Source organism: Chenopodium album, chromosome 7 (assembly GCF_948465745.1).
Source record: "Chenopodium album chromosome 7, dcCheAlbu1.1, whole genome shotgun sequence".
Taxonomy (NCBI): Eukaryota; Viridiplantae; Streptophyta; class Magnoliopsida; order Caryophyllales; family Amaranthaceae; genus Chenopodium; species Chenopodium album.
Genome location: NC_137840.1, coordinates 78,117,720 through 78,142,299, shown reverse-complemented (window position 1 = coordinate 78,142,299; position 24,580 = coordinate 78,117,720). Strand labels below are relative to the sequence as shown.

The 24,580-nt window shown below is 31.7% G+C and overlaps 2 protein-coding genes and 2 non-coding genes across 4 annotated transcripts; all 4 read right to left on the bottom strand.

Moving 5' to 3' along the window:
- Positions 1 to 3,665: 3,665 nt before the first annotated feature.
- Positions 3,666 to 5,069, bottom strand: LOC145638714 (uncharacterized). The gene is made up of 2 exons (XM_081689711.1): positions 4,500 to 5,069; positions 3,666 to 4,394 (listed from the first exon to the last, which is right to left on the bottom strand). The coding sequence occupies exons 1-2, from the start codon at positions 4,848 to 4,850 to the stop codon at positions 3,762 to 3,764; spliced, it is 984 nt and encodes a 327-aa protein (XP_081545837.1). The 5' UTR covers positions 4,851 to 5,069; the 3' UTR covers positions 3,666 to 3,761.
- Positions 5,070 to 15,250: 10,181 nt separating this feature from the next.
- Positions 15,251 to 15,323, bottom strand: TRNAR-UCU (transfer RNA arginine (anticodon UCU)). Its single transcript has one exon. It is a non-coding gene; the product is annotated as a tRNA-Arg (tRNA).
- Positions 15,324 to 16,427: 1,104 nt separating this feature from the next.
- On the bottom strand, positions 16,428 to 16,500 carry TRNAR-UCU (transfer RNA arginine (anticodon UCU)). Its single transcript has one exon. It is a non-coding gene; the product is annotated as a tRNA-Arg (tRNA).
- A 1,010-nt stretch (positions 16,501 to 17,510) lies between these two features.
- LOC145640732 (inactive RHOMBOID-like protein 8) lies at positions 17,511 to 20,285 on the bottom strand. The gene is made up of 6 exons (XM_081691959.1): positions 19,999 to 20,285; positions 19,231 to 19,394; positions 18,984 to 19,147; positions 18,631 to 18,893; positions 18,426 to 18,552; positions 17,511 to 18,176 (listed from the first exon to the last, which is right to left on the bottom strand). Exons 1-6 carry the CDS (start codon positions 20,283 to 20,285, stop codon positions 18,054 to 18,056), a joined length of 1,128 nt encoding a protein of 375 aa, XP_081548085.1. The 3' UTR covers positions 17,511 to 18,053.
- Between the last annotated feature and the right edge of the window lie 4,295 nt (positions 20,286 to 24,580).

Sequence of the window (24,580 nt, the reverse complement as noted above, 5' to 3'; positions counted from 1 at the left end):
ATACGTACGAATGTCCGTCCCTAAATTACATATCTCACATAATAGAGAGAAGTAGGAATGTAATTTAGGGATGGAGGAAGTAGTAATTATTGACTCGGTTGGCTTTAACTATACAAGTGGAGACATACATATGCAATAATCCAAGTTCGTGAATTTATATAAATAACCAATTATTTAACAAGTTAGGTGTCAATTTAACCGTAATTTTCAGTTGGATGTAACTATACGAGTGGAGATATGCATACGACAAATCCAATGAATTTACAATTTTACATAAACCAAACCTTGCACCAAATTAACCACCAAAGTTAACTCAATTTTGTTAAAATCTTCTTGCTTAACATGAATTGAAATTTTGATTGCTCGTTTCAATCTTTTATAATTTAATTTATGTAACCAATAGGGGTGCTAATTGAGTTGAGCAGCTCGCGAGCAACTCTTACTCGACTCGGTCAACGCTCGGTCAAAATTCGACTCGAGTTAGCTCGACTCGAATTCGACTCGACTCGAGAGGTTAACGAGCACGAGTTGAGCAAGCTCTAACTCGACTCGATAAGCTCGTGAGCAACTCGATAAAATATTATTAATATAAAATTTGCAAATAAAGTTATTATCTTTAAACAAAGTTGACACTAATTAAGCCTTAATTTATATCATAAAAAAAGAAAGAGTAAATTTTTATTAATATCTATATATAATAAGGATTACAATATAAATTGAACAAAAAATAAATAAAGACATATAATAATAGAAGTACCAAAATTTTAACGAGCAGATTGTGAGCTACTCGACTCGACTCGAAACTTTAACGAGCATGAGTCGAGCATGTTTTATTTGCTCGAAACTTTAGCGAGCACGAGTTGAGCACATGTAAAAAGTTTTCGAGTTGAGTCGAGCACCCCTCAGCTCGTGATCGACTCGCTCGATAAGCACCCCTAGTAACCAACCAATTTAATTATATATATATATATGACCAATATTATCATTCTATAAAATCTATCACATAAGATAAGTTAACAAAATATACTAAATAAATTGCTAGCATGTGAAAGCCCTACAATGTGATAAGAAGATTAACAAAATATTTTGCAAATTAAATATTTTTGTTAATTAAAGCTAATTTCTGAGTTGAAAATCATTACTATTAGATACTTACCTATTTCACATATTTTAATACGAGATAAGTTAACAAAGTAAGATAAACATGATATTTTTGGTACTCATTGTTGATATGTTGCATTCAGTTTTATTTGTGTATTTTTGTACTTGGGCCATCCTTTTGTGTTTTGGGCTTTAGCTCTCTTCATTCTTGTTGTGCATTAGATATCTCTTTCCCTTACTTTGCTTTTCATATGATATTATCACTATACAATATTAATCACCAAATAATGGAGTTAACACCTTTCAAAAAGTTGAATGACAATAGATACATAAAAGATCAAATGGCATTCAATTAGAATCTCGTTCTCTCTCCGTTTATACATAGTTGTATATTCACATGTCCTCGAGTATTATAATTATGTGTGAGGCTACAACCTCTCAATATAATCCGCTCATGCTTTACGGTTTGTTGTACAATCCAAATTAAGTATCGTACTTTACCTACCCTACCTCATAGTCTTAAGCCTTAACTCTTATTAGTCTTATATACAATGTTGTTGGAACTAGGAAACTAGGAAGTAGCAACTGGCAAGTCCATCAACATTACTATTAACATAGATAAGGTGTTAATTGAATTGAGCATCTCGCGAGCAACTTGAACTTGACTTGGGTCAATGTTTGATTTGATTTAGCTTAACTCGAATTTGGCTCAACTTGAGATGTTAATGAGGACGAGTTAAGCAAGCTCCAACTCGACTCGATAAGATCATGAGAAACTTGATAATAAATTTTATTAATATATAAAATTTACAAACAAGTTACCATGTTTTTGAAAAATTGACACTTAATTAGAGTTAATTTATATTATCAAAAAAGAAATATTATATCTTTAATAATAAACAAAAAAAAAAAAAAAAAAAAAACTATATAAAGCAAACAAAAAAGATAAAAAGCCTATAATTTTAGATTGATCAAATTCTTAACAAGCTGATCATGAGATATTTGACTCGACTCGAAACTTTAGCGATCAAGAGTTAAGCACAGGTGAGAAGTATTCAGGTTGAGTAGAACACTCCTAAGCTCGTGATCGAATTCGCTCGATTAGCACCCCTTAACATAGACTTGCTTGCTACATAAATGCCTGACTTACCAAACAAAAAATGTCTGAATTCCTATGTTTACATCCCACATTATATTTTATCAAACAGTAAATCACAGTAAATCATTGATTAAAGACTGTTATAATTAGCAGGAAATACAGAAATTAAGTAATAAATTATTAGTTAAAAAAGGAACTAACTTGAGACTTGAGAGCCCCATCAAGGAGGCAAAGCATGAAAAATAGGGATGGGACAAAAGGCATGACATCCAACCGGGTCGGATTTGGTCAGGTTGCCCCTTAATTAAAAGGGTGTATAATTATAAATTTATAATGTTGCCTCCCACAAAATTCACCCTCAGAAATGGGCAACATTCTGGGTGTGACTAACACCAAACCCAGAAAAAACACACTTTTTTTTTCTTTCTTTGTTTCTAAATTGAGAGTATTTCTGGAGAAAAAAAAAAAGAAGAAAGTCAGGCGCAGAAGAGACAATGTCAGGTTGGAAGTCAGATATTTGAGAGAGAGTGTGTCATTATCACTTCCATTGCTTTCATGAGTGAAGAAGAATAGAATCGAATCAGGTTAATACTTGATGATACAGTAAAAAAAAATACAGTAAAAATCAGGAATCTTTTTATTTTTAATTTTTACTGTTGAAACCCACTCCAATTCATGATTGTTTCTCAACCGAAATGATTAGTCATTTACTGCCACAACTAGACCGCACTCCTTTCAGTTCCCTTGGGAAGGAACAGTAATGTAAGGCAATCTCAGACTCAACATTTTAAATAAAAAGTATATGTGGGTAAAATAAGATCTTAGTACTAGTGAAAAAGAAAGCACAAGTCCAAAAAAAAAAAAAAAATGGTATTTTGACTTTGATAATAGAAAATTGGAAGAACCTTCCATCCCTTTCTTTTTTGAGTAAATGAAGTGAATACCACTTACCATTTCTGTGTGCCCCTCTTGTGTTATTTCATCCTTTACTTGAATAATAAATTTAATTAAAAAAAATGAACTGTATGTGAAAGTTTTGATCTTTATAGATTACATTGAAACTCCTCTACATTCAGAAAATGATTGATTACAGCAGTATGGAATCATATACTAGTTGCTGAACAAAAAGACTGAAGAAACTACTACTACTACTTCATTCCTAATCTCTAACAATATTCCCATCTAATAAATAAAACAAAATTAAATAAATTATTGTAAAAAAAGCACGAGGGCTTTTTGGGAAAAACACATCCTCCTTGATTCATCATCAGTGTTGTTGTTGCTAAGTGCACTAAGGAAACCATGTTGAGCAAAATGTGGGGAAAAAACGCCTTTACCCAACAACAACAATTACAATTACAACAAAACCCATCTTCTTAATTTACCCTAACCTTTTCTTTTTGTTCTGTGTCATCTTCATTCTTCCCTCTTTTTTCTGTATTTATTTGCTTGATCTCTGTGATAGTATCCAATCCAGCAAATACCATCTTTTTTTTTTCTTTTTTTTTTGGGGGGTGTTTCCTAGATTTTTTCCAAAAGAAAAAAATAAATAAATAAAAATTTACCTGTGACTGTGACTGCAAAAGTCCAAAAGTTTCTTCCTACCTTCAACAATTTCATCAAAGAAATCATCAAGTTGGCTAATAATATTCTCAGCACCAGATCTCAACACTCCAAAACAGCCTTTCAAATTGTCCACTCTATCTCTTATCCCCACTTCAGATTCCCACTCCACTCTTTCACCTCCTTTCCTCTCCAACTCTGCCCTCAACTCTTCCATGGCCGCCTTTGATCTTCGAAACTCGTACAACAACACCCCTGCTCTTCCTCCTCCACCGTTCATCTGGTTTATCTGCCCCCCCACCCTCTGCTGCAGCCGTGTTGTCGATACCATAAAACCCGACCCGAATATCACACACCCTTCGTAATCATCATACCCACCTCTAAGAAAGTTGCTTGATTCCGGCCAAGAGTACACTAGTCCACAAAGCAGGATCATCAGTAGCAATGAGCTTACATTCCTCATCGCGTAAAGTACTCCTCTGAACCCATTGAATCCATTCAATTTCGATTCGATTAGTACTTTTTCATCCATTCTTAGTGATAGTGCTTGGATTCTTGTCTCCACTAATGCTCTGTTTTCTTCCTCCAATCCTATCGCTTCTCTTCTGCATCCTGATAGCCCTCGAATCACCTGTTTAATTTTATTTATCCAATCCAATCCAATCAGAACGTAAAATTAAAATACAGATTGGGATAGAGAGATTTAAACATGTAAGTTATTGTTATTAATCATTACCTGGCGAGAGAGCTGGGGAGTGATATGGCGATGGTTATCGAGAGAAGAGGCGATGTTGAGGCCGGAAGAGTAGTAATTCTCCATGGTTGAGATGCCGGATTTTAAGACATGACAAGCCTCCCAAAGCTTGGAGCTTTCATCCATGTATTCTTCAAGCCATTTGTCTCCAACAGGAAGATGAAGTTTTTGGACAAGAAGAGTTAATTGGGAATGAAATGATCGAAGAAGAGAAAGAGTTCTTTGAAGAAATTGGATTGACATGAAATTATTTGAAAGGAATACTCTTTCTAGATCATCTATTCCTCTTGTTAAGAAGGTGTAAAACCCATTTACAGATGAACTAGGATCCATAATTTAACAATAGAGGAGGAGAGAGACACCGGAACCCGAAACCGAAAGAGGGATTTTGAGGGAGAGAATTTTGCTGATTGTGAGTTGAGAAGTGAGTGAATGAAGAGAGCAGGGGAAGGAAAAAGGTTGTAAAGAAGGGGCTATTTAAATTGAGAAGAAAAAGAAAAGTTTTTATTTATTTTTATTTTTATTTTTGATAGAATTAAATGAAAAAAAGAATTGAATTGAATTGAATTGGAATGGAATTGAAGAAGGGAGGAATTGGAATATCTTAGAAGCTCAGGTTTCAAAGGTTGAAAAGGATTGTTGGGAGCAATGATGGGTGTTTCCTTTAGAGGGGAAAGGATGATTGGTAATCTGCCATATTCATTGTTAAATGGGCAGAAAGGAATTTATTTTTAAGTGGGAATTTTATCAAATTTTTATTTAACCATAAATAAATAAAATTCAAATAAAAAGAAGCAAGAGATGATGAATGAGAGAGTGGACAAACTCTTTTTAAGTAACAATGCAAATTTCATGAGCTTCCTTCCAATTTGTTACTTTAGTGGAACTGTCCATTTCTTTTGTTTTTCTTTTTAAAAAATTGAAATTCTAAGTTAAATCCTAACAATAAAACAAAAAATCTTGAATTATTTTAATAATATGGTGGGCTATGTTTTCTATGAAATGAGATTGTTGTAATTGGTTAGTAAGAAGCTTTGACTGAAGATTGACTGAGATATTTAAATCTAAAATGCTTCTAAATTGCTTCTATGTGTATGAAAATTGTGATAATGGAATTTCAAAGGATATGTTATGTTTGATTTGAGTGCTAAATTTGGCTTGTTCTTCCCTCTTTTTCCTTCCTCGAGCAACTGACTTTGTTCCCAAATTATAATTTCAATTCCATCCTTTTCTATTGAAATTTGGATTTTCGTTTCTTCCTAGTTGTCCTAGATTACTGCCATTTTGTTATTTTTATTTGTAAGGGACAGATGGAATGATGGGGTTCTTTGAATTTGTCTTGTACACTCCATTCTACTATGCAAACTATCAAGTCTTTTTAGGCCCCCTTCTCATTCCAAACTTCTAGCTCCCTGGTTATTTGGTGCATTGCTTCCCTTGGCAAGGGGGCAAACCCACTTGTTTCTCTCTTCATTGTTCCGGGCCGTTCTTTATGGGTTCTTTTCGTACATCTATTCTTCATTTGATTTCATACAGAAATCCTGTTTGAAACTCCGCATCTTTCTATATAAGAGGATTTTTATTTGACATTAAAAATTTTAATACAACAAATCAATTATTAGCTTTGGAGATAATTTTATTAAGGATTATTATTCAACTGATTTCATACTGAAATAAATGTGATCTCATTTGTACTTGTGAGGATTTTCTCAATCAATGTGTTCACATCACAAATTTATTATTACAGAGTAACTTTTAAGAGTGTAATATAACTGATTCTTTTCATATTAGACCTCATAAAGGGATCAAACTTTTAATAAGATATCCGACAAAGTTTCATTAATTTGGTTGATATATGATTCACATAAGGTAAAGATGATAATTTGATTAGTTCATGTATAGAGATGGAATTGTGACAAAGTAAAGAGTTACATTGTTCCTATAGATGATTAACACCTTAAGCTTTCTTTTGTACCCAACAACTAGTATAATAATAATTAAAAAAGAATTGTAAAGATGTCTTTTTCTCTAAGTTTTGAGGGCCTAGGGAAGGTAGCAGGTGGGGGACCAGGAAATCTGAAATATGTGGATTATGTTTGTTTAACATAGGAGTAATATAAAAAATGATAAATAATGCATTGGGTTTAATAGTAGAATGCTCGTGGGTTTTTGGAGAATACGACGGTAGGAGTATGTTGGTCTTTTGAGATCTCTTTGGAAACTGAAAAGAGGCTTGGAGTTTGAAACGCACCATATTTAAGAGGGATTTCATTTTTTATTTTTCCTAAATAATTTTATTAATTTTATTATATTTTTAAGAGCATTGAAATCTATCTTAGGGCGCTCCCCCTATTGCTATTGCTAATGCTAATGCTTAGTTTAAGACTTTTATGCTTAAACTTGTCCACCCCTAATTAATATTTCACCCCTCTTTTTTGGCTTCATACTTGCTAGACACAAAGCACAAAATTACAATTAACCTTATTTGTTGGACCAAATAGGAGGAGTTATTTTATGAATTGACTTGTGACTTATTATTGTTGGAGTTCTTGTTGGTTCATAGGGGTTGCGTAGGAAATGGATATATGTTTTTGCTTTGACATAATGTGTTTAGGATGATATGTGTAGGGTGTTTGGAATAAATGACTCATTTTCTTATACATGAATATAATTGGTCCATAATTAGAACATTCTTTTTTTTTTTTTTTTAAAAAAGAACTTATTAAAAATTGGATGGTGATGAAATCATAAGAATAACACAAACTACTATAGACCTCTAATTAGTACGAAATATACTCCCTTTGTTCTGTATTACAAAGTGCTTTGCATCTAGGGTGATTTAGATTCATATATAGCTCTAATTTAGTATTTAAGGGAATATTAGAGCTCTAAATTATCAAAAATTGATGTTGAAAATAGTATTATATGAAGAGAATATATCAGGGTTTTTTAGGACAACATATATCAGGTTTTTAAATGGTTAAGTTTTGATTGCATTAGATACTCAAATAATTGTAGATTTGTGGAAATGTATAAATTTTCATCTTATCTTCATTGGATTTATTGTCCACTAAGCAATGTTCGTTTTATTCTTATTTTTTTTAAAAAAAAAAAATAAAATTGAAGTTAATAGCATAATAATTTGGTCACCACATACCTCTAATCATTTTGATTCCATTTTCTCTCCCTTAGATATACAATTGTACTAAAATATTGTATAAGCATATGTAAGTTTAGAAGCTAGTGACCTTACGCCCAATTTATTGAATTAAAATTAAAAATAAAAGCTAGTGATCTTCATCATGCACTTCGCGCAGAATCTCAACTAAATTATCTCTCCACTTCCATTTTTTTAATGCATTAAATCATTAAGCTGTTCAAAATTAAATTTATGCTACTTTAGTATAGTACTTTTAATATTTTCCTAAATTTACTTATATATGCTTATGTGATATGTCTCATCAAATGCTTTCTATTTCTTCTATATAAATGGTCACCATTAAAATAATTTACACACTTAATTCAATATTAATACAAAAAATTTAAGGTATATATCTGGATCTATTAGTATTAGTAGTACTCGCTCCATCACCAATTGTCGTTACATATTGTATTACGAGTACGTATAACAACAATACAAGAAGAAGAACCGTGAAAAACGTTAGCACCAAATACTAAAAACCAAAATAAAGTGAGTGTTTACTAATTATTGACCAAACAAACCCAAAATTGGTAGAGCAAGAATAAAGAAAAGGTGGCCAAAATGAGGTAACATATGGCAAAAAAATTAAAAGAAACACCCAGCATATGCAAATCTTGACAGCAGGGAATCAAATTTTTTGAATGAAAACCTTTTTAGAATTCGGCTCAAAGAAGAAGGCTTAGCTGTATAATAGAAATTTGGTTGTTGAATGTTTGTTTAGTTTAGTAAAAGTTGCAGATATGGAGGTAAATTCATAATTTTTGGTGGTTTCTTCATGCATTGTTATAATAGGAATTTTTTAAATAATTTTTTTTTTTTCTAATAAAAAAAAAATTGCTCTCTCTCAAAAATAATGTCCATATAATAATATATGAATTGCAATATTGAATACAGCTGGTACTGTAGTGGCTAGTTATCAAACTTTAAGTGGTTTTTGGTGAAGTAAATTGAATGAATGATGTATACTTGCATGGTGAACATCTTTCACGCGTAACCTTAAGAACCAAATTTGTTTGCATTGCTCAAAATCTTGCCTTTCTTTGCTCACAAAGTACAAAAGATAAATTTTTAGATAGATATCCAAGTAACAAGTACGTATTCCGTAGTATGTTAATTCGCATATGTATTCCTTCTATCACTTTTTGTTTCTCCCAATTATGATACAATGCGCTTTTTATTTACAGAAAGAAAAACTTTAATCATAAGTAAGATTATACTTGTATGGATTACAAGCTCCGGTAAGATTATACTTATATCAATTACAAGCTCTTGTAAGATTATACTTATATCGATTATCATATATGAAGTAATAAAAGTAGCTTTGTAACATTAATTCCTTCATTGATTGTATATTTGTGTCAATGGAATCTAAAAATTAAATTAGGAAAAAAAAAAAAAAAGTAAAGTCAATGCAAAATTAAGAAGATTTCAAGTTTGGTGAAATTAATGAAAGATGTGACATGCATAAATTTTAGAAAACCCAAAGATGGGACAACATTGGGGATGCAATTGACTTATTATAGTGATGCAAATTGAAGTTGTAAATTAGTGAATAATCGTTTAAACAATGGTCCCCAATTTCATAGTGTTGTAGTTGATTTAACCTATCCTCAATTCAATGGACCCCCAATTTCCCAAATTACTTGCTTGTTGCCGATTTTTAATTGGAGGAAATCAAGTTTTGTGTAGCCAATTAATTTTAGCCTTTCTTTAATTCTTCCTTAACAATTGAGCCCATGTTGCTTATTTCAATTCATGTTATGACCAACATTTGTTGATGTTTTACTTGTATTATTCTTTATCTTGTAACATGATTTAATTAAGTGTAATATTTTGGATTTAGGTGGGAAAAAATTATCTCATACCCTAGAATGTGGCCTTTTAGTTAGATTACATGTATACTTTAGATAGCGAAATGCTTCTTTTATTTAGTATGTGTATTGTTTGAGCAACTTTCATTAGTTTCGGCTAATGTTTACCATTACGAACGTTAATTAAATAGAAACATGTTTCAAGAGATAAACATATTAATTATATTACGAACAAGTTTGAAACACAACATAGTGAATACTCCGTACTTCATATAACATCTACTACTAATATATAAGATCCGATCCATAGAAACGAAACAGGTTGTTTACGCTAATGTGCTATATAAGCTCTGACTTATATTTAAGAAAATATGTTGATGGTTTATAGGCTAGAGAATATAATTTAAAGTGGTGAGGAACATTAAATGGCTATCTTTTATAATTGAATGAAGTTGATCACAACTAACAAGTCTGACGAAGGATCGGAGTTTCCTCTTGAATAACTCTGTAAAACATTGAATGCCTATCTTTCATTATTGGCTGATATGTGCTGTAATTGTAACTGTAAAAAAGATTGATTTCTGGCAACAAAATTATGGTCTTCAATCACCATCATTAAGCCGCCATGTCAGAGATCCTAAGGATTCTTCCTCTTTTGAATATAAACTCATCTTATATAGCTCCCTACTTTCTACTTCACTATTATTACACTATATAGTACTCTCTATGTATTCGACCTATGTATTCATTTTTGTACTCGTAAAATGTTAAAATTACTTTCGATAGTTAGTTACTTTCCTTTTATTATATGATTTGTCCACTTTAATTCATTTCAACTCGAATAATATCTAAATGTAATATAATGTGCATGTTGACAGAGCGATTATAATTTTAGTATGGTAGATATTTAAGGCACAAAAAGTGCTTAGAAACCATCTTAGTTTTTTGTTTAATACATAAACAACATTGTATTGACAACCTTTACGCCTCAAATATTCTCAAAATAAAAAGAAATTCATGCGTATCAGCTTAGTTTTCAGGTTCAACTTGGTACTCAATCCAAAAATGTGCATAAAAGCAAGAATAAAACAGATCTTGTATGTTCACATGAAAAGAACAGAGAGAAACAAGAGAAATTTGAGAAAAGTGTTATGCCCCCACTTGATAGAGATTGGAGAGAGAAAGTGATATGAATCTAGCTATAAAATTAACATTGTGTAATTAATTTAGGCTAAAAGATGAAAATTAAACAGCTGGAGAAATTTTATGCTTCTTATTTAACCATCTAAAGTAGAACCCTTTTTTTTTCATCTTCCATCTTTGTCTTTGGCAATCTAAGCAAAGTAACCCCTTTTCCCTATTTGATTATCATAAAAGCATAGACATAATTATCTTTAAGGAAGTCAAAATCTATGAAAAGTGCCGGATTTTATAAAATTAAACGGATTTTTATTTCAAGTTGTTGGTGATTTTTCTTTTTTACTGTTGGATTTGAGCCTTTATCTTTTGATTTGTTCCTTTTTCATTTGAGGTATGAAATCGCGACTCATCGAAGTACCAAGTAGAGAAATTTTCGATCTTTTTTTAACCTCGATAATTACATGTGTTTTTTCAGAAGGGGGCAACAGACCGAGACTGTTCACTAAAGGAGTCGTGTGGGGCCGAGTATGCTTTAAGGATGGAAGAAAAAATAAAAGTGATTGTAAAATGTAGCAACACAATGATCATAGGAAATAATAAAAAGGCAGCACATAGTTTACTATTAGTGCAACTAATGATCGATGGATGTACCAAAAGGGTAGACAAGACACCCATCTAATTGATTTCATGCAAGTTTACTGGGGCATTGCAGTACAATTATCATGCAAAATAGGCCAAATTTAAAGCACTTTGAAATGACTACTTGATACCTCTCCGTGATCAAATTAATAATTATTATATTCGACATTATTAATTTTGACTGTTTTCCAATTGAATGTCTTTAAGTTTTAGATTTCATAATAGATTGTTTGAAAAATCGAATTATTATTCTAACTACTATTAATTCATAGTTTCTAAGATTTGGGTGCTTGACTTTTAATCCTTAATCACTGTTTAATTAAATTTTTGCACGCCTCTAATATATATTTTTTTATTTGATTATGGGCAATGCGTGGGCCCCCCATTTTTTCTCACAATAGAAGGCATGGGATTTAGCACCTTTAGGGCTTTAGATTTGTAACACTATTTTAAAAGTACTCATAAAAGAGAAAAGAAATAAGTAACTTGACTAAAATAACCTTATACTATTAGACTTCTATAGAAACATAAAATAATGATTTGCATGCTAAAGTTGTTCCTCAATCAGACAAATATATTTTGGTTACATTATAATCTAACAAGAATATAGTACACATTAATTTGTAATCACTCACCTACCTTTAATCTTCAAAGTTGTGTGTGATTACAGTGAAGAATTACATTTTAAAATAAATTTGTCAAATTTCAATCAAAACTTATCTATAAAGCAAACATAAATATGAACATATTAATCATTTAAATAGACTATGTAAGGAGTTGTGTTCGTTGTACTAATTTTTATTATTCAGTGTGATTAATTATCATTTTACATAATTTTTTTATGTGCGCGAGGTATATAAAGGGTCGTAATTGGTCCTTATCAACTTCTTTGGGTATGTTAGATTGTATGAATTCATACCTTAAATATTAACCTCTCCACAAAAATATTACCACTTCCATCGATCGATAGGGACATTAGAGAGGACTTTGGTAATACACCGTACGTCGCTAGGGTTCTTTTTGTAACTAGGCAAATATATAGAAGCCCACTAATTAGCTTTAAGATTCGCTCTTCCACTACATATATATTTAGACTTTTGATCGATCGATGCTCTTTCTTTTGCCACCTCTCCTCTTATAGTCAAAGGACTAATTTTGGATGGAGTATGTACTTGATCGATAATTACTTTTTCATACTCCCTCGATTACAATTAGATTTTAACTTTTCGTGTATATGTCTACAATAATTGAATTACATATATACAAAGATACTAATGATATAAAAAGTGCATTGACAACCGTGTAAATCCTAAAGTTACAATTAAGAAGGGAAAAAAAAAAAAACAACTGAGCAAGTATTATATGCATGGATACGTTCTTGTATTGCTCTATGTATTTTTGTAGATCTATGTATGTGTTTGAGTGGTTAGAATAGTTGTAACAACTAACTTCGATTTGTTTAAACCAACAATGAGCACTTCTTGAAGTTGAGATTCCCTTTATCCACAACTCCATAAGAATAATGTGCACTTACTCTATCCTAATTGAAGTATATCAAGTTGAGATTCTCTTTTCTCATTTCAAAGTAAAAACTCAATTGGCTTATTCTTACTATGTGTGCAAAAGCTCCAACCTTCCACTATCGCTACTAGAAGGCAAGAACGTGTCATATGACTCGTATATTCAGCAAACTAGTACCTTCATTTCAAATTACTTATCCTATTTTTTTATTTGAAATGTTATTGTACAAACGAGTTTACTCATCCCTAATTTTTTTTAAAAAGAAACTACGACGTAAGTACGGAAACTATAATAGAGTGAGTCCATGGCTGAACCAAATATATTTAAAAATATAAACATAAGTTGAAAAATTGGAATTTTAAAATGGAAAATGTGTGTACCTAAAAAATAGTGGTGAGTAGGGTAGTTAAAACTTAAAACAAAGGCATGCAGTATTACAGTGGGAAGGGCAGAGAGGGGGTGTAGAGTCTGAGTGAGTCCTTTAAACTTAGGTTGGCCAATAATTGGGTAGCCTTTTCGGCCCACAGGCCACAACCAACTCTTTCTTTCTTACTTTCAAATTAAAGATTGGCGGCTGTAGCTGCTACCAGTACTATTGCCACCCTAGCTTTTCATTCCACCCAATCTATCTATCAGCCTCAATTTTCATATTTATTTTTCCCCAAATTAATTCTATTTTTATATATTATTTTGAGTTACTTCTCATTTAGGTTTCAACTTTGTTTTAGTCTTTGAGTTACCATTTCATTACTTTACTTCCCTCTCAATCTACTCCATCCATTTCATTATGTTAATCGAGTGCAATTTTTTTTATATAATAATAACTACAGAGTATATATGATATATGGAATAAAACTGTTTTCTTTGGCTATGATTTTGATCTTAGTGTTATCTACGGAGTAATAATTAACATATTTTCTAAAAAAATATGAAATTTATAATAAGGAAAAGTTGATGAATTGTCGATAATATATAAGCTAATATGATGAAATATTATTAATAGAAGAAAGAGCGAAGGGCCATCGACTCCCATGCCTTCCTACAACCCGCGCTTGGACTGACTAACTAACTATTTACTTTGTAGCAACTAGTAGTGTAACAAGTTTACATAACTTTCAACATATATCTTTGTTACATGACTTGTATACCCCAAGTAGTTGGGGTCAAGGATTGAAGAAACTTAAATGACAACAAAAAGAGTAGGATTAATTAAATCTATTGGATTTGATTGTGGTTAAAAAAAAGGAGCACCAAAAAAAGTTGAGTTGCCGTTAAAAAGAAACTCAAAGTAGCTACTAGTTAGTCAAGAGTGGAGTCTAGTCTAGATATACTAGCAACCTATTTAATCATGATTCATGATCATTGATATTAAAATTTATTATAAATAGAGATTAGAATAAGGTCAATTTAACATAAATTCTAAAATGGGGTCCATATTATAGGGCCTAAAAACTCATAATATAGGGAGAGTGCTTGAACCAGAAAATTTGATGATAATGATGAGAGTCAGGAGTCAGGGGTTTCGCTTTCACTTTTTGGTTCAACCAACTTACTTACTTACCCAAAAACTAAACTAAAAAAGCCCACTTTCTTATTTATTAAAGGATAATTCTCTTCCACTAGACCCTTAGACTTGCCTTTTAGCCCCCTTAATTTTTTCCCTTAAAAAGAGGGAATACCCTTTTAATTAATGTTCACTTTGCTCAACAATATTAGGAATAGTATTATTACTCTAGGCTTTTGATGTGTCAATCCTCTAATCTTTAATGGAATTATTTTTGTGTGGTGATGATTTTTGTGGGTATTAATTCACTATTTTGTTTGGATTTAGTAGATTGTTAATTGGGTAAAGATGACTCTAATCATGATTAGGAGCATTACATTTACATTAATATATACTACTTCACAAATGATATCCATGTCAATATGCCATACAAATCTCTTATATTTAGAAATAAAAGGAGTGATTATGTGTATTTTAGCACCTTTTATCTACGACACTTGAAAGTTGAAACCTAAGTTTAAGGGTTTGTTCGTCAAAACTAACAATATTATCTATTAGACGATAACTATCAAGGTAGTTGTTTAACGTAAGTGTTGCATATTTATGCTCGAAATAATTAATGTTTCCAACAGAAAATGGGTTGGAATTGGACCAAAACTACCTGTCGAAGAGCAGCCGTGTATAGTAGAGTGGTCTAAAACTTCATATTAATGAAGCCCAGGTCACATTCAATTATAGTTGCAATCTCTTCTCTTATTTATATTAAGAGTGGAAGAAATTAATTATTCCAAGTGTTGCAGAATAATCAAACATTCCTTCTTCTGTACTTCATAAATTCAGCATTTAATGAAAAGGGCTGTATTTTGGGCCTTTTAGTTGTATTGGGCCCAAAAACAAAAATATTTATATTTATAAACACGCTCGGTGGGACTCGAACCCACAATCCTTTGATTAGAAGTCAAATGCCTTATCCATTAGGCCACGAGCGCTTATTGATACGATTGACAAACAAGTACTATGTGAGAGTAAATATAGAATTGGACCACTAAAAAATATAGAATTCATATTCCTTCTCTCCTTACCCACCCCACTCACACCTCAATTTGTTGTTTTCTTACCAAATAAAAATACAAAAGAGAATCTTTATACTTCCTCTGTTTTTTTTCTATTGCACCATTAGGAATTTTATACTTCCCAATACATTACTTTAGCTATTAATATATTCAAATTTACTTTTGTAAAAATTATAAAAATTTGATATTTGAAAAGTAAATTTCGAGACGAATTTAAGTAGATCCCACATGACTATGTTTTTCCTAATGGATAAATCACAAATGATGGTCAAAGAAGATTAAGTGAATAGTGTAAAAGTCCTTATGGTGCAATAAAAGAAAAACGAAGGAAGTACAATAAATAAATATTTTAAATGGACCGACTTGTAGTTTTCTTAAACTACGTGTCCACCCTAACGTCCGAACTATTATGGGATGGAGGGAGTAATACATTAAAGTTTTAGTTGAGAAATAAAATAATCTATGTAAATAAGGACATCTAGACATAATTTAAGCTTTTGAGAGGATACAACAAGGTAACAAAGTAAGTCTTTGGTATTAATATGTCCTTATTCATTGTAGTGTAAGCATTTGAATCGTTTATGGACTAAAATACACCTTATTTGATACTGTTTTATATTAAGATGTGAGGTAAGGTTTTTGAATTTTTCCATAAACGACATCCTTTTGAAATTTTAGCTATAATCTGAAGTATATATCTAGCCGCTAAAATATAAGTGTGTATCTTGTTGAATTTTACTTGCAAAAGTGCAAAACAAGTAAATTAGAGAAACTAAAATCAACTATCTATGAGCTTGTTTGACATCAGCTTTGGTTTTCAGTTTCCTATTTTTTTGAAAACCAAAGATAGGAAACAAGAAAAAGGTGTTTCCACTTTTCTATTGTCAGTTTTCAAAATTATCATAAATTTAATATGTTTACATAATTTTTGATTCATTATTGGACTCATATCATATGCTTTTAGAAAACAAAAAACCAAAAAACAGAAAAAAAAAAATAATAATAATAATAAAACAGAAACACGCTCGGTGGGACTCGAACCCACAATCCTTTGATTAGAAGTCAAATGCCTTATCCATTAGGCCACGAGCGCTCATTGATTTACAATTGCATTAGATAATTTTTAACCTTTATAAAAGTTAATGTCTAATTTAGATGAAATTGTTTTCCACATAAATATTTACTCGTAAAATGTAACAAGATTTTCTTTCCATTTATATTTGTAACCCATACAATATCTAACATGTGATCTTATTTTGTAAAATCTAATCCATAAAAAATCTTGTACGAAATACAACCATTAGGTCAACTTGTTAATTTCCTTTTGTTTGTTATAAGTAGCACCATTAGATCAACCTTTTTATTTTCTTATGTTTATTCAATCATCAACCACTAAGAAGTCTTGGAGAGAAATTCCTTTTACGTGAAATAAACATGGAAGAAAATATGGATGTAGTTGCTTTGTGGGAAGAGGCCTCTATGAAATTTGATAATTTAGAGGACACATGGGATATTATTAGTAAGGTTTCAATGGAGCAAATAATTAATGAAGTCGTTAGTTTGGATGAGAAGATTACAATTGTAGATGGTGTTCTTGAAGATGTAGCACCACATTCACCGCCCTCGCCAGTTTCTTTACCGCCAACACTACTTCAACGTCGTCATGGAAAAGGCAAGGAGATGAATGTTATCCTCGATCATTTGGGTGCCAAAGGAGTAGAGAGTGTTCTTCAAGAATTACAGCAGCCAATATCAACGAAACATGTTTATGGCAAAGGAAAAGAGTTAAAAGTTCTACGTCGAAATCTCAAACAACCTTTGTCATCATCACCACCTAAACCTTCCTTGGATCAGTTGGATGAACCGTCATATTGCAAGAAATTGGAAAATACAAAGCGGAAGTTGCAAGAAGGGTACATGAAATGCCAAAATGTAAGAAAGAAAATATGTTTGATTGGTTTGAATGATCTTCCTACTCCTACACAACCTATCCAAAGAAAGCAAAAGGGGAAGCTTAAAGATTTTAGAGGGATGAAGAGTATGTCCCATAAAATAGTTGGTTGTTAATGGTACGTCAAGATGATCGCGATCTAGGATAAGCGAAACAAAGATCGATCAAGAATTGTTGACACGGCATACTAGCCGGAGCAATTATTAGTTGATAATATAGATTAGCAATTTATTAATAAGTTTGTCACGTACTTGAACCCTGGAAGAGAAAAGATGAAGGTTTTTTCTGCAAGAAAGCATAATGTATTGTAGTAATTAATTTTTTTTTTATTGAAAGATAATGTATTGTAGTATCAGTAGTTAACTAAGCTACCATAGTATCTATCAGCAGGCATCATTAGAGTTTGAATATGCCTTAGCTTCTACAACTTGTAACAATATTCTTGGGAATATACAATTCTATACAGCAAAATTTCGATACATTTTCCTCAAAAATCTGATTTCACTACATCACTTGTTGCTGCTTCTATGCAAAGAAAAAGCATTGGACTGATTTACAGGATATGAACATACATTGATACACTACTTAGCTTGTAGTTTTGTTTTCTAATATTGAGGTACAATAGCCTATCACACTTGATATGCAATCAAAACTGCAGAATATATTGGATCAGCATAACAATCTCCAAGTCTGTACTAAGAGCAAATCATACTGCACAATTCCTCCAATCTCGTAGCTGAGATGCCTGTGTAAGGCAAGATCTCGAGTTTGTCACTTCGCAAGCACCTTATAACCGTCTGCCCCCTCAGTTCAGTAGTCTGAAATCAGGATCACATCATAAATCAGCATTAGCAGTGAGAAGTGATGGTTCTGTACAAATCATCTATAAAATACTCTCAAGTAGCATATTAAATCATTGTTTCAATCAAATTTTGAGCAATTTCAAGTTAATACTCTGAATAAAAACATTATGCATGTCATTTGGTACTGTAATTGAGAATATTAGCATACCAAATTAGTTAAGAAGTACCCTACATACATTCAACTTCCTGTTAGTTGAACATTACCTTACAGAATGAAGATTTGCTATCACAAATCCACATTTTTGAAGGCACACAATCAACGAAGTGGCACCAACTGCAGTATTTATTTATATCAATGCTGCTGAGAGCTGCTACAATGAGGCCAGCTACCCTGCATGTGGAATCCAAACCTCAGGTTAGATCGAATATTTTAAGTATTTGGTTTGTTACCAGTGAGAGAAGAACTCACATGAGGAAAAACAGGAGAAGACAGACAATCCTTAACGTTGGTCTGTCCAACTTATCCTTCAATGCCACAGACTTCTTCACACCATAATCAAATAAACCTTTATGTAAAGCTGGCTTCCTAAGTTGCGGACAGAAAAACAGGACATAACCAAGAAGGGATCCTGCCATAAATCCTGCAATGTTTGAGAAGTTATCGATAAAGGGTAGCATCCCAAGAGCGAAGTTCACTGCAAAGACCAAGAGCAGTGCCATCACAGCCTGAAACTGCACACAAATGCAGGCACTTTAGCAATTTTGATACAAAAGCACACATCAATCAAGCAGGAGAATAATGCATAGAGGGCAAAGAAAAACCTTATTGCTGAAAGATTTCCAGTCTCGAATAAGCCCAGAAAAGGAAGCACCGATCAAGCCAAATAGAGCAGCTGAAGAGGAAACATCAGGTCTATTTTGGACAAAGAGTGTGGCCATCAAACTACCAGTGATGACTGACAATATGTAGATGATCCCAGTCCTCGCTGCAGATAAGAGACCAAGAGCATGAACATATATGATTTCCAGGATACTTAAGGAATACAAAACAGAAAAAAAGAAGTTTTACATGGTCCATATTTCTGTTCCAGATTTATCCCTATGTAGATAGCACTGGAGAGGCTGATGAAAAGGTGAAATACACCAGCATGAAGCAAAGGGGAGGTGAAGAGGCGCCATACTCCATGGATGTTTGTCAAATGTATTCTACGAAGCGCTCCCATCCTATCCAACCTGTAGCCAATCCATTACGGCACATCACTGTAAACTTATGTTTGTATGGTACATTGATATACATTGTTGCTCCACACTTTAGTACTCAAAAGAAGTCATAAGCTGATACTTTGCCATTGAAAGATCACTTGAATTTAAGAAATAAAGTACAAATTCCAATCCAATTCAAAATTCAACAATTGCTTAATAATCCAAGATACACATGTAAAATCTGATTGACTAGGCAAGCATTATTTCAATCTGATTGATTCATGTTAGCAATAATCACATCCCATTTCAATTGACACATCAAATGTGGTATGTACTATTGATTCTAGTCCAAAATTTTACAATACTTTAATTACTCAAAATCAACCCACAAAAATCCAACCCCTAATTAAAGCATCTTCGTATGAATAACATAACATAAAGCAGATAATTCAACCCCATTTCAATTCAACAAATCCCAACTACTCATTCAAGAAATTAAATAGAAAACAGGTAAACCCAGTTCAATTCAACAAATCACAAGTTCATACAAACAACATTTAGAAGAAAATCACATAAACATCATCCCAATATATTCAAATAAGTACGTAAAAAATTCAAAGTGAAAGAGACTAACGCAGAAGAAGAAGGACCAAGAAGAGGGTTCTCATGAAGAGGCTGAAAGAACATCAAAGCACAATCTCCATGCGAGTTACTCAAGCAATTGTTAACAATCATCGTACAAAAAAACACAACAAGATGAACAAAAACGAACAATGAGATGACCCAAGTAGTCTCCTTGTTCTTCGACATTGACCCAAAGAATGGAATCCTCTGTTTTTCCCCTGTTACTTCATCGACGCCATTATCGTCGAATCCCTTCATATCCACAATCTGGGCGTCCTGCATTTTCCAGAAATCCATTTGAATTTTGAACTTGATTTTAGGGTTTTGATTTGGGATTATTTTGATGAATTTAGTACTGGGGTTAGTAGATTACAGAGTGATTTCTTTGGTTAGGGTTTCAGTGTAACAATTTTGAGAAGAAGAAACTTCTTGAATATTGTTTGTGGGTGTTACAGTGAGAGAGACAGAGTGAGAGTTGTTAATTTCGCGGGAAAAATAGTTCTGGGTTTACAGGCATTACAGCTGGTTCAGTGATTGATGAAATGCCACAAGGCCCAAAGAAGAATGTGTTTCTTGACACTTTGTGTCTTATCAAAATTTACCTCAAATGACTTAGGTCAGGTCAACAATGTCACATTTGGTTCGGCTTAATTATTTTTTTTTTATTTTTTTATTTTTAGAGAGCCACAAGGGCAGGGGTGAGAATCGATTCCAAGATTTTCTGAAACCGGAAGGGAACCTCTAACCACTTGAGCTATCCCTCACTCTCGAAAAGTGATTTTTCTTATTCTACATATTCATATTTTTCTTCTGTCACAATGTTTTTAGTTAATACAAGAATTTATCATCTATAGTACAACTTAATGACTGAACTCCTACTCCTAAGCAATAAGCCCTACATTCTATATTATATACATGGTAAATGTGTACTTAGGGCCTGTTTACATTTACTGAACTGAATTGAGTTGGAATTAATATTTTTTGAGAGAGGGAAATTAGGAGCTGAGCTGAACTGATCTGAGCTGAACAGAACTGAACTAGTCGAGCTGAACTGAACTAATTAGAGCTGAACTGATCTGAACTTATTAGAGCTGAACTGAACTGAACTGAAATTAAGTAAATGTGAATAAACCCTTAAGCATGATTAGAAAAAGTATACTAACCTTTTCTTTTTGGAATAATACACACCATATTCCCCTAATCCGGCATCAATGAAAGAGATAGTAAAATTTTGGCATATAGCAAATAATGTTTATATGTTAAAAACTTGAGAATGAAATTATTATCAAAATAACGACGTGACATCAAATAGTATATAGCGCTAAATGTCTAAATACCTAATTTTGTAAGGTTGTATATGAAATGTCAACTGAATAAGATAACAATTATTGCCTCATTGCATGGATATTATTTTTATTTGATAAAGGTTATATATAGACATTGGATAGCATGATTCAATAATATAAGTATATTTTCCGTACATGTCTATTTTATTGGCTTGAAACGTCACATATAAAATACAATTGACCTTGAAACATTATCTTATAATTTCAATTTCATGCTTCTGCCACTTCTTTCTTGTATTTTTGTAAATGTGTTTTCATAAATTAGTATATTTTTATGTGGTATACCAACCTTTGTTAATTGATATGCATGCTCCATGAAGGACAAACAAATCTTACCATGCTTACGAGTACCGTATATATATAATTAGCATGTACTCCGTAACAAGTATATATCGATTAGCATGCAACTACAGAGTATATTCTATATTCTTATGATTCACCCCTTGAGTTCTTCCTACAAGCTACAACCGACATTTTTAATCTTCAAGCACAAAATTTCGCTGTTACAATATTTAACACTATTCGTCAAAAAATTAGTGTCAAAGCCAAAAAAAATGTAGGAGTCACTAGCGAATTTAGGGCCAAAAAATTTGGAGAGGGAGGGTCCTTCAACATTTTGCTCAAAAATAACAACACTTAACCACTACGTTATAACTTTTAAAATATAATTATTAGACATTATATTACTTATAACCAACAATTTAGAAAAACCAGGGGGGAGCTCCAAGCCGTAACAAAACTCCACCCTTGTACAGAGTATCACTTAAAATTTAATATTTTTCATCACTAAAGTTTTATGAGTTGTAAGTTTGTCACACATATTCTTTTAAGCTTTATAGAATTATAGATAGATATCACGCAAGCATATTAGTCATGTACATCTATTAAATCAACTATTTTAATTTAGTCGAGCACTTATTTCATATTACTCAAAATAAAACAATACATTAAAAAAGAGACGGATAGTAGCTTTGCCTTTAATAATGTGAACACTCCGTATTTAGCATAATTTGTTGCTATCGATTAAGCAAAGTGGACTCTTCTCTTCCAAACAACGGAATATTCTTAACTTAGTTTGAAGGGCATTTTTCTTGTTTGTTCTTAGCTTTCAACAAAAATTTACATCAATTGAAAGAAATTAATTAAAGTTGCGGGAACTATAGATTATGAAAGAGACAAGAGATAGAATTTATATATGGAAAAAAAACCAATAAAACGAAAAATCAAAAGTAGTAGGCGGTATGAAAATTCACAAACTCATGGGTTTAGAAAGTGACTTACACTATTAGGATAACTGTTTTCTGTTTTTCAAAGTTTGATTTATTACACAATTGGAGAATTTTGCCTAAATTTAGATGATAAGATGATTTGGATCCCACATTTTTTAGGTTCCACCACAATTGGAAAATATGCATGCTAACAATGAACTCCTGCCTTTTTAATCAATAATCACAAATACGGTCAAACAGAGTTCAGTTTAAGGTATGCTGTTTTTTACATTATTTTTATTTTATAATATGCAGTGTTGTATAATGTTTACTTCATACTGGTTATTAAAATTATACACACGTTACTTCTACACAATTATATAATTTGTATCTTGTAATTTGTATACTAACATAAATTTAAGGTTAAAATTATATATTGAGAAAAGTGTATCTCTTCGTTTTAAGAGGAAAGTAATTTTTTAGCCACCGCGCCGGCCCACCGCCAAGGGCGCCAACCTTGGATGTATGTAATATGTAAGAACATGTGATGGATATATGTTGGATGGATAATTGGTAGGAAAATGCTATACATAGCCCTAAGGGCTACATATAAGCATTTAATTTACTCTTGAAAATTGTTTAAATTTAGAAAATCATGACAAAAACACACTAATTACACCGATTTGCGCGTGTTTTTGTCATGAATTCCTAACTTTATACATTTTCCAAGAGTAAATTCAATGCTTATATATAGCCCTAAGGGCTATGTATAGCATTACCCTAATTGGTATATAAATAGTAACTAACAATAGTTGACTTTAAAGAGATATTGGAATAATGGGTTTGACAAAATCTCGTATGAAAAAGCAAACAAATAGTGAGTAATACTTTCCTCGAACTTTCTTAAACCCATTAAACAAACTACTCCGAATTATGCTTGCCCACTTGCAGATTCTATTTCACGATTAATCTAATTTGTCTTTACGGAAGATCATAACGATGTTTTTATAATTTTATACCATGTAACAATTTATTGATGTCACATTGCCACTAATTTTAGTAGTTGATCGAACAATATGTCAATATGTATATGTGTTACTTACATTGATCTATATATACTTATATAGAGTGCTATATATATAAAAAAAAAAAAAAAAAATGTTTGTTATCTCCAAATTTGTTATTTGTCAATTATACTTCCCCTCAATTATTTGATTGTGGATTATCTTACCAAATATTTTCAATGAATTTAGATATAAATGTGTGGCATGATACTAAGTACGGAGTAGCTTTTAATGATCACAAACTCCTAATTTAAGCTAAGAGTCCCAATAATGTTATCAATCCTTAATGACCACAGGAGATGTCAATCATACACTTAAACTTAATTGTGAAAGGTGACATGTGAGTTACATGCTTAAACTTAATTATCTCTTATTAATGTTGATAATAATATGTTTAACACTTTAAGTGAGGAATTTAATTATCTAATTTTATCCATCTATGTTATGAATTTTCTAAATTAGTATGTCATAACAACCTAGCTATAGGTGGACCACACGATATTTTAAATTTTGTTTAAGTAAATGAGGTGATATGATGAGTAAAAATATATAATTAATTTTCTATGTATCATATTAACCGAGATATTACCTGTATATACTTACACAATTTTTTATTTTTTTTTAAAAAAAAAAAATTACTTTCACCAAAAAATTGTATTACAAAGATAAGTTACGCGAATAACAAAATATGTGCTCAAATTATGTCATCTAAACCTGAGGGTCAGTGCCTAAAATGATCAACAATACAACTTCAAAAGAGTAAACCCTATATATGGAGTCCATCAACAAACATGAATAAATATTTTTTACGAACTTGCTATTTTTTTTTTTGGACTTCTTAATCATGCATTCTTTTTATAATTTAAATGAGTAAGACATAATATATGTCCTTTATTTTTTGATTCAGTATATCAACACTGAAAATCTGAAATTAAATACGAATTTTCAAACATGCATGAAGTATAAAGCCAACT

Bases quoted from the DNA above. Each gene is read 5' to 3' on its own strand.
- LOC145640732 (XM_081691959.1), bottom strand. From the start codon at position 20,285: ATGGATTTCTGGAAAATGCAGGACGCCCAGATTGTGGATATGAAGGGA. The intron at 19,148-19,230 runs GTAAAACTTCTT...TCTTATCTGCAG, and splicing joins GGAACAGAAATATGGACCAT to CGAGGACTGGGATCATCTAC. The intron at 18,553-18,630 runs GTGAGTTCTTCT...TTCCACATGCAG, and splicing joins CTTCTCCTGTTTTTCCTCAT to GGTAGCTGGCCTCATTGTAG.
- LOC145638714 (XM_081689711.1), bottom strand. From the start codon at position 4,850: ATGGATCCTAGTTCATCTGTAAATGGGTTTTACACCTTCTTAACAAGA. The intron at 4,395-4,499 runs GTAATGATTAAT...AAAATTAAACAG, and splicing joins CTCCCCAGCTCTCTCGCCAG to GTGATTCGAGGGCTATCAGG.